General features: G+C 32.7%; 1 protein-coding gene across 1 annotated transcript; it reads left to right on the top strand.

The window, feature by feature from the left end:
• Window positions 1–36: 36 nt before the first annotated feature.
• On the top strand, window positions 37–2,661 carry LOC110019682. The gene is made up of 3 exons (XM_020717459.1): window positions 37–459; window positions 807–1,059; window positions 2,525–2,661. Exons 1-3 carry the CDS (start codon window positions 37–39, stop codon window positions 2,659–2,661), a joined length of 813 nt encoding a protein of 270 aa, XP_020573118.1.
• The last annotated feature ends 8,685 nt before the right edge of the window (window positions 2,662–11,346 follow it).

Consider the following 11,346-nt stretch of genomic DNA (forward strand, 5'->3'; position numbering starts at 1 on the left):
ACTTCGTCTTTTGAACTATCTTCATCACCAATATTGATGATCAACTTAGTCTTTTCAACAATTGTATCGGCTCCTCCTCCCCCCCCCCCCCCGCCCCCCCGCGCGGGGGAGCCGCGCCCCCCCGCGCCCGCGCTTGCCTCGTGGGTTTATCGAAGCGGAGTTTTCTTACTCGTGTGCGTGTTGTTTAGAATGATGTGTGAGCTTCAGATATTGAGATTTGAGGAGTTTCACAAGTTGTTTGAATTGGGCGGCGTGGCGGCAGCCGAGGAGGACGAGGCGGCGGCGGTGATGTTTAGAGAGCATGTGAGGATAAGGAAGTTTTTGAAAGCTACAAGTCATAGGTATAGAATATTTATAATCGGGTCTTTCGTGACCATAACGGCTAGTCAGTTGGGAGCTTTGGTGATGGTGTTGGCTGCCAAAGGTGACAAGAATTCCTGCAATTCAGGAGATCTCGTGGTAATTATAAAATTCATTAATCTACTTAACGAGAAATAGTACGTGTGGTTGATGACATGAATAGCATTATGACGTTGTTAAACTCACGGTACAGTGTGGTGCGACCCACGTCATCATTTGCATGTCTAATTAACTAGACGCAATATTTTCAAAATTTATATCAATTTGCATATCAAATAAATAGAAGTTTATAAAAGCGTATCAAAATTTATGCATGCAGAAATGATCACATAATCTCCATATAAAAATTGAAAATTTATATGCATACCACACAAGTCTTATATATTTACATATCTAGCTTTCATAATTTGATATTTACATTTATAACCCCCATCATGTAATAACAGGTAAGCTCGGCGGTTCAACTTACCGGTTTTTTGATGTGTTTATTTGGAGCGGCGAGGATAACCCACAGAGCACAGAGAGTGGTCTCCATTGCAACCCAATGGCATATGGTAATGTCCTCCTCACCAGCCAACAAATTAGACCTGAGCGTCAATCTTGATGAATCCGACGGTGAGGATTGCGAGGCTAAAGTTTCTTCTCTTCAACCTTCGCTTTGCCAAATATGTTCCACGTTCGAGTCACGACAAGCTTTAGGTATGAATTTAGTTTAGATATTTTGTTGTTTTTGTGTTTCAGTCCATATTTTTTGAGAACGATTTAGGGCCCGTTTGGGGCAGCTTATAAGTGCGGGCAGTGCCCTACCGTTTGGTTTGCGCGTTTCGCCAACTTATCTGGAGCCACGTTTGGATTTTACACTAAAGGCAGGTCGCGGGCCACGTTTCGCTTATCCTGAAACGCACATGTTGCCCCAAACGCAATATATATCACTTAATCCATTTGTTTAGATATATATCACTTTTTAAGAGTTAAACTAATAATATTTTTTTATAAGATGTAAAAATTTTTTGATGATATAAATATAAAAAATAAAGTTTTGGTGTAATATAAAAAAATTGGATTATGAATGCATATGCCCCTTTTTTAATTAATGCTATAACAAAAAATCTCAATTTTGTATATAATTTAGAAATTTTAGGGATTAATTTCACTATTTATTATTTATTTTTTTATATTTAATTTGAAATAACATCTATTTATTCATTTATTAGAAACAGATAAAATACTTGAAAATTTATTTTTAGAGATTTTAAAAATAAATTAATTTTTTTAAGAAAATAAAAATAAAAATAAGAAAATAATATGTTACAAATATATTTTAATAAATAAGTAAATAAATATTAATAATAATAATAGGATAAAAATATCTTTATAAGATTATTTAAGTACATTTTGTTTAACGGGAAATCAACATTATTATATAACATGGAACGTGCTTTATTTTGGGATAATTACGTAAAATAGAGTTTAAATTAAATTAATTTTAATTTGTCTGGACAAGTTCCATATTAAAATAGGTTTAAAATTTTTGCATAAGTGTATCTAATCTGAACATAATGCACGTATCGATGACATTATCGTCAGCTACACAAAAAAGATTACGTGCATACATGGTATATACGTATTTGATAGGTTATGACTGTATTCACTATAATGTCATCATAATACCACCAATCTGCACATATTATTTATTCTAGAACTACATAATATTATGAAAATTTTTAATAAATATAAAAAAATTGTTATGTGAATTATCATTATTTAATATGTACAAGATAAAAAGATATATAAAATGTATAAGAATAAATTTAAACAAAGAGGGGGTATTTAGATACATACTACTCAATTATTATGTATTTACATGTCTAATAACTATACATACATTTACATTTATACCACCTAGGTATTTCATATAACATAAAAAATATCACAATTTTTATTTCCAAAATATGAAAAATATTTTTGCATGCATATCTAATATGACGTATATGTAAAAATTGAATTTTGGATATTAGATCTGTAAATACATAAGAATTCATTAGTAAGTAAAATATTTTAAAAAGATGGTAGATAAGAAGGCTTACTGATGAAGGATTTTGTTAAAAAAAACAAATGTTTTTGTGTATAAGCTTAATTTGACAAGTGATATGAAATATTGCAGTGACATATTTGCAACACAATGGTGGGGGGATCACATTATTTGGTTTTGCTCTGGACAGGGGTTTGCTTCACACACTCTTCGCATTTGAGATGACTCTGGTTTTGTGGATCTTGAGCAAAGTTGTTGTTCTCTCTTAATTAATAATATATTTTATCATGTATACCTATGTAATACTTGTTATGATTCAAATTACATGTCTTGAAATCATTCTTGAATTTTCTTTATTTGAAGGCTTGTTTCTAATACCAAATAATAATAATGATGATGATAATGTATGCAAAAATACGATTGAATAGGATTTTTTTCATGTTTTTGAGCTCACACCTGCAAAATTGGTTGAATTAAGTGATCTATGGAAGTGGTTGGATTCATCTCTTTCACTGATGGGGAGCAACTTAGTCCTCTAGAAAGATACACCTATTGGGGATGGTCATCATGACCAACATTGACACAGGTCCAATTATTTTTACAAGCATCATCTGACATCTAGGTCACAGTCTTTTCATCAAGTCAACAAGGATGAGAATCATATATTACTAAATATATTTTTTATAATTATTCTTCTTTGTATAAAAAGAGAGTAAAGCTAAGAGAGAGACTTCTCTTTTCTCGAGAATTTATGGGTTTTTAAGGATTTCTCTTTTTCTCTCTCTCCCTAAAAACCTTGTAGCTCAAAAAATCTTCGTCGAGCCCGATATTTAGCTTACTGGAGGCTTGAGTTCAGTAAATGATATTCGAGACCTCTCAAGGGTCTTAGGTCCTTCTCTCTCTTCTATTTTTCTTCTAAAAAATAGCATATTTAATTGGTTGTATGTACTCAAGAGCGATACAGAACCCTGCATCTTAAAATGATTCAATATTCTGAAATGTGCGATGAGTGTAAAGTTCATACTCAAAATCTATAATGAGACTTCTTCATAAAAATAAAGATGAATGAGGACTATGTATTATACCGAAGAGTTCATGATGCAACAGATCAATGAGTTAAGAGAACAAGTTTTGAAGGTCATACAAAATGTGAAAGAAGCATCCAGATCTCGTTCTCAAACTAAGCCCATAACTCACATTGGATTGTCGAGATCTGTGGCTCTCATGTAAGAACCAGCAAGGCAAGGTTAGCCTCCACAAAACTTGTTGAGAGCCAGACTAAGGAGGACTCTAGACCCTATTCTTGAACAAGGAGCAGAAAGAAATGAATTTGATCATCGAAAATAAGGATAGCACACTGCAACCTCAACTAGAGAAGAAAAAAGAAGAAGAAGAAGCAGAAGCATTATGATGAAGAAACCAGGTGAGAAAGAAAATAGCAAAGACTGAGAGAGAACGCATTTTCAAGCTGCAACACATGTTTTGAATATTAAACTTTGATTCAAAGCCAAAATTTTGTCCAATGGGGTGCTTAACCTTAAAGTTTAAATGGCCCTAATGCGTTTAATGGATGAACTATTCAAAAAGAAAAGAGGAGGAATGACATCTGATGTACATGAATAGTTTACCTAAGTTCACATAATGTTTTATAGTTTATTTTAATTTTTATAGTTTTTTTTTTTCTTTAGAATTGAAAAAGCCTTATTCTTGAAGCCTACCATTCAGACCCGTTTAAGCTCAAATACTAGAATAAACTTAGCAAAAAACATAATTTCTAGTATTTTGGAATAATTAAATATAACAAGAAATACAAGTAATCTAAAACAATATAATAAAACAAAGGCCGGTGTGGCCAGATACAGTGGTGCACCTTAGAAAAAGATAAAAACATGCAACCAAGTTATGCTCTTATTTAATCCAACCGAATAAAATTGAGGGTTGTCTTTTGGGTCTTCTCTAGCATGTTATTTGCTTTCTTTTTTATCATTCTACAAGTCCTCCAAGTATCATGAGGTCTCCTCAAGTGCGGAGCAGCTCATCCTCGCTCATCTTGATCCTATGGGCCTTCTACTTAGTATTACTTAAAATTATAGTTTCAAAATAAATAAATAAATAAATAACTTAATTAAACCTAATAAACATAGTCAATAAACATGCATGTTTATTTTGTATTCAAAAGAAATACTCACATAGCCTAACAACTATTTGTGTCAAGGCCTGTCTTATTAGTCATGTTTAAGGGCAATAGAACCTTCAAGAAAACCTTTTAGATTTTAAATTACTTGACATTAAATCTACCTTGCTAATGACCATAGGCAGAAGGCATATGTAAGATGTATTGAATTATATGCCTAACAACCAATCAAATCTATAATAGTTATCACATAAAATTCACATCAATATATATAACATCATAAAAAAAAACACAACAATGAAAAATAAATAATCAAAATAACTCCTGCCCAAATCTAGATTAGCAATCACACAAGCACAAGTTTAGCATGTGAGATGGTGTTTTGACTCTAATGGAGATTATCATTTCTTTTTTTATTTGAGTTAATGTTTCTTTTTTTTACCCATTTTCTAATTTCAATTTAAGTGATTATAATTTTGATAGCAAGTTTAAGCCTTCATTATTTTTAAATTTGGATTTTATTTTATTGAACGTTTTAAAGAATGTTAAGGCTAGTGAGACTAACCTGAAGGTGGGCCTAATCATCCCTAACACTTAAAGACTCAGTATGTTGCACACCCCAATAAGGATGGAGTGGTAGCCTATGATTTTTAAGAGATGATTTAAGTTTAATTATTTTACATTATCTTCTATTTTAAATTGACTTTTAATTTTTAAATTGACTTTTAATTATAATAGTTATCTTTATTATTTTTATAATTAACTTTAAATAGATTTTTAATTTTATTCAAATCCAATGAATCAAGATATAATTTTGGGAATTGTTCTTATAAGATGAAGTTAATTTAAATTATTAGATTTATTATTAACTTTTAATTCATGTTTATACAAAACTTTAAAGTAAAACCAAAATATCTTTACAAATTATGAAAATATGTTATGTGGTCAAGGATGACTAGAGAATATTCTTATAAAAAATTTAGAATCATAGCAATATTAAGTCATTACATTTAGAATATATCTTGTAAGAATGCAATTTCACAAATACTATTTGCCTATATACTTGAGAAAATGTTTGATGCACCCTACTTGCTCTATTTGTACTCTTGTGATATCCTTAGATAGCAATATATTTTCATGTATGCATTGCTAAAATTCAGTGAAATCAAGATCCAAGTAAAGTAAATAACATATCATTTTTATTGCACAAAATCACATTCAACAAACATACATCTCTAAGTTTTTTATAAATCCAAAGGTGAAGCTCATTTCCTATGCATTGCCATGACAAAAGAGAAAATACACAAAAGTGACATAAAAAACTACACAAAGATAAGAAAATATAGAAAAATAAAATTAGGTCTTTAATCATGACTCTAATCCTATTTTTCCTCCTTTCTTGTGCAACCTTGTCTTTTGAAATATTCTCCTTGTTGCACACACACACTCACACACTAAGTTACTCGACAAAACACTCTTACACACTCTATAATCTCCTTTTCTAGCAAGCTAGACTCTCCCTTATCCCTTACACCTATCCTCACAACATAAACTCTCTAAAATTGCTAGAAAACCCCCAAATTAGCTTTAAATTTTCATATGAACTAAATTAAACCAACATTATAATGTCAAGATTTGGATCTGCACTGTTGTACTATCTACCTTATGCATTGAAATATGCTCCAACTAGCACTGAGGCACAAAACTTTAGTGATGTGATGCCAAATCATTTAATGTTATGGCATTATGATGCCAAAAGATAGTGTTCTAACACTAAGATCTTAGGTTGTAGTTTATCTTTATTCATCACCAAAAACACTCCTTTAAAAGTTCTCCAACTATCTTAACTGTCTCACTTATAAAAATTTCTATACCTAACAACTTAATTAGTTTAGATAAATAATGCAAAATACTTAATTTTAAATATTATTTTAGTTCACTTATCTCACTCAATAGATGACAAGATGCTCTCACCTTCAATGAGGTGAGATGCAATTAAGCTTCAATAGAACTGGGTTGACGTGAGTTAATTTTTTGGAGTAATCACCATTCAGCCTTACACAAATCACTAATGAAATATGCAACTGTCTGAGCTAAAAATAAAGAATCTATGGTATCTTTTAGTTGCTAAGGAAGTAAGGAAGCTTAATGATGCATTATATACATAGAATATCAACTACCTTTAATTTTCCTCTCCTAGCCAAGCTTATATGATGAGTTTTTAAAGACTCTCCTTCTCCAGCTACAAGATCATCAGCTTCAGAGAACAAGGGTGAGAACAAGGGTGATATTAGGCTCCAATTATAGAAGTAATTGGCTCAAATCTTTTGGAAAGCCACTACTAGTTAGTTGTACTTATGTTTTTCCATTTAATAATGATATTAACCCTTTGGCTATTGATAGTTAATGGGTTTACCATAGCTTAATGATATTGTGTTTTTTATATGATGTTGTTAACTAATTAAGAGAATTTATTGATATAATTAATTTTATCAATTAAGATGATAAGTTTATTTAATTCTCAGATTGTTTTAATTGGATCACATTGAACTATCAAATCCAATATTGACTTAATTAATGATGTTAAGAAGCAAATAACATTAATGGTTTTAATGTTAAGAAGCTAATTTTAAATTATTTGCTAATAAGTAAAAAAGATTTCCACTTAATGGTTTTAGTTGTTTTGACCATTTCAATATATTTGGTTAATTATAATGGAGATGTCAACTTAATGAGATCCATTAGACTCAAGGATCCATTAGACTCAATTTGGCCATTGATATTTACTTGATCGCCTTTACTATGTTAGGGCTAGTTTGGGTCTAAGTGTATTCAGCTCATCAATTGGTTATCTCAGAGAGATTAATTGGAACCTTAAGAGGTCTTATCGTAAACTTTTTAATTTACTAAGAGATTCTTAGTATTCAATGGTCAGATCACGAATAGTACAAGACAATATAGAGCACAATACTTATATTTTTCCCTAAGAAAAGAGATGAAAAATCCTTCCAAAAGGTTTCTAAGTGCTCCCTGCAATGCTGAGTATATCCCCTTACAGAATTCTCTCAAATTCTTCTCCAACCTCCCTAATAAAGTGGAAAACACCAAATCCTAACTTTACACTGCTACTTGTCTACCTTCCTCCACTTCCCAAGGCTTCATAGTACTCTGAAGTCCTCCCTCAAACTGCCAAAATTGACCACAAAACTCTGCAAGTCGTGATGCAGTAACTGCAGTAAACTTCCTAGGAACTGGTCAGCGCCTTGGCACCATAGAGCTAACACCTAAGCACCATTCTCTTGGTTTACTTGATTTGGTTTTGACTCTTAGGTGCCAAGTAAGCTAGCGCTAAGGCGCTTGGGTGGCTCGCCTTGGCACCAAAAGGCTGGCGCTTATGCGCCAGTCAACTAGTTCCAATATGCTCGGTTTCGCCTCCGCTTCACTCCAGATGTTCTACTTATTATAACAGCAAGAAAAAAACAAAAATATAACTTTTTTTTAAAGTGTCATTCCATCCATAAATATGTGTAAAATATAAAATAAATTAAGCATGCTTTAGGACATATTAGATCACACGAGATGATTCAACCTTCTCCTTTACCGTTTTAAAGTAGGGTCTGGTAGAGGCCCTCATCATTTTGTTATTTCTAAGTATAGGTTTGACATATTAATATGTTATTGCAGAACCCCTTAGTCATATTTTGTCCAGTAAATCTGCCCTGGCTGAGTCCTTTTCTAGGTTAGTCATTTTTAACTGGCTAGCCACACCTTCGGTCATAACCTGTCTATTAAATTTGGCCTAATTGAGTTTTTTTTCATGTTTAGTCAGTTTTGACTAGCTAACAGCACCCTCGGTCGTACCCTGTCCAGTAAATCTGGTCTTGTTGAGTTCATGGTTAGTCAGTTTTGACTGGCTAGCCACATCCTCAGTCATACCCTGTCCAATAAATTTAGCCATGTTGAGTCATTTTCATGGTTAGTCAACTTTTATTAGCTAGCTACCCCTCGGTCATACGTTGTTTACTAATTATGGCCTGGCCAAGTTCCTAGGGAAGACGTCAGTCCTAATTCCTTCTTTCTCGATCAATTCGTTCTAATTAGCCCTCGGATAGAATGTGAATCCTAGATCATACGTTGTTTAGTAATTATGTCTAGGTCATGAAGGAACACACGAGGGCTCTCCTTCATGACCTAGCCCAAGTGTGTCTCTCCTGAATGTATTCAGGCTCTATATATTTTGATTGGCTCTCAGGTTGCGATGTGAATCCTAGATTTTCCTTCGTATAGCCATCACATTAGTAATACTCTGTCCAATAAACTCGTCTTGGTTGAGTCCTTTGTTTATTTTCTTCTTGGGATGACATTCCAACCACCAAGGAAGAATTTGGTTTGCTTACAACAAGCAAATTGTGCCTCAGCGGCGCAACACACTTGTTAGGACTTTTAAATTTTATATATGTTGATGTTTTCTTAAGTGCTACATGATTATTTACAGCTTCCCGTAGCCTAGGACATCAATCCAAGCCATCTGATATGCACCTCAAGCACGAAACTAGAATCACATTGATTTAGCCCTACTTGAGAGAATTCATTGAGGGGCGATGTTAATTCCAACATGGGACATGTTTAATTTCTATCTGGTGTTTAGAGGTCGTACACTGCTTATTCAAAGCCTCTGATGACCAAGTGGAGTCATTAAACTCTTCCAAGCTCATTTTGGAAAAAGTCAGATTTCGAATCTATCTACCCGCTCGGGGGTCTGAGGTGTATATTGGCACCAAATCCCACAATTAAAGCCTTCATAATGATTATTTTGATTTACAGGATCGTACTTTAGTGACACCAAATTTTAGACCCTCGGGCCCATATCCGGACTCGAGCGGTAATTTTTTCCCAATGCACCCTGATTCCAATATTTTTATGTAAGGATTTATGAAGTTGACACCACCACAGTGCCAAAAACTTTATCCTTTGTATGAAAAGTAAGTTGAAGTAAGTTGTGTAAAATATATATAATTATAGGTAATTAATAATGAGATTTTACGCAAGTAGACATATCGTTATCATGTAATAATTGACTTTCTATTTAAGCCTCAAATATCGATCCCACGGGAAAGGTGTAAGTTAGCAATGATAAATTTTAACAGGAAATTTACAGAAAATCAAACAAAATCACTGTCACTAATTTGGAATGTTGGGATATTAATCAAACTAAAGTATTTAACTATTTGCAAAATGAAAATACAAATTGTGAATAATAACTACTAATCTACTAACTATGTTTAGGTAATGAAGATTTCTTATGTGAAAAAACATCCTTTTCACTACAATGAAATTCTGGTGAAATGAGATGAGATAAGTGTTTATAACATGTATTGTGCCAAATAGGAGCAATTTTAATTCTCTGATACAGTGCATAGAAAATCATTGGTTAGTTTTTATGTTTAGTCCCTAAATCTATGGCTAGGCTTGGAGGATATCGGCTCCCACTCCAGAACTCCCACTTCCCTTCACCTGAAGGCTAACTCTGCCTTTAGTTTTTAAGCATTAAGACAAAATTGGGGATTTTAGTCTGTCACCCTAAAAATTCTCCAATTCTACACCCAACAAAGAATATTTCCCTATTTATTTGCACTTAATTTCATGAACGAATTTCTCTTTCATGAAATCAAATGTGATCCTTACTCTATTGTAGAACGCATACTATATTTCTCAGATCATATGTTTCACATCATATTTTAATAAATCAATTGGCTAAATTAAAAAGTAAATTAAGTTTGGAGTTGAAAAATCCTCACAATTTATTTTATATTTTAATTATGACACATTCATATTATCTCTTCATTTCTCCAGATCTTAGAGTAGAGGGAAAGATAGAGGAAACTACTCAGACTTCATGAGAAAGATACGACCAAAACACAAATTTCATACATGAAAGAAAGTTCATACAACACTAAATAAACAAACAAACTTATCTGGAACTCTTTCTCAAAGCAAATCCTTTGTAGCCTTTCTTTAGAAATGTAAAAAGAATAACTCTCTCACTTTTCTCATTCTCCAACACTCTTACAGAAAGTTTCACACTAAATCTCACCACAAAAACTCTAAACTATGAAAGAAAAATTACTAATTGACTCCAATATGTGGTGGAATGAAGATGGATTATGGAAATGTAGTGTGGTGGAAAGTTGTAGAGCAAAGAATGAACGTAGAGGAGCCCATTTTTTGATAAAATTTGGCCCCAAATAAAGCCCAAGATCGGTTCTCCAAGAGGTGCCTCCAAAAACTCTTCAAAAATCATCTAAATATATTGAACCTTCTAGAAGCGAGGTCTGAACCACCTTTGGCGCCGTCGGCGCTGAGTAAAAATCCTCCAGCTTTCGGTTGTTCTGCGCCGTCAATGCTGACCTTGGTGCTGCCAACACTGAGTATTTCCTCAAAAACATCATTTTGACTCCAAATTTCATTCTTTTTTCTTCTTTTTTTGCTTTAAGCCCTAAAAATCAACAACTTGCAAGAAAACATCAAAATACCTTCCATTAAAGTGCAATATCACAAAAAATATGTATAAAATATGGGTCTAAAAATGCATATATTTTCAATGTATCAAAATCCCCCAAACTAACGTGTTACTTGTCCTTAAGTAACTTCTCTACTACATAAAAATATGACTTATGGTAAAGAATTTAACATTTAGACTTCCATATTTTAGTTCTATAAATATAATAGTTTAATTTAAGAAAAATTCAAAATAACTCCAGTTAATACTAAAGGTGTAAGGATATTCAGTAATTAAGTCTAAGGTTTCTGATCCTCTATT

This window comes from Phalaenopsis equestris, unplaced genomic scaffold, assembly GCF_001263595.1.
Source record: "Phalaenopsis equestris unplaced genomic scaffold, ASM126359v1 Scaffold000002, whole genome shotgun sequence".
In the NCBI taxonomy this organism is placed as follows: domain Eukaryota; kingdom Viridiplantae; phylum Streptophyta; class Magnoliopsida; order Asparagales; family Orchidaceae; genus Phalaenopsis; species Phalaenopsis equestris.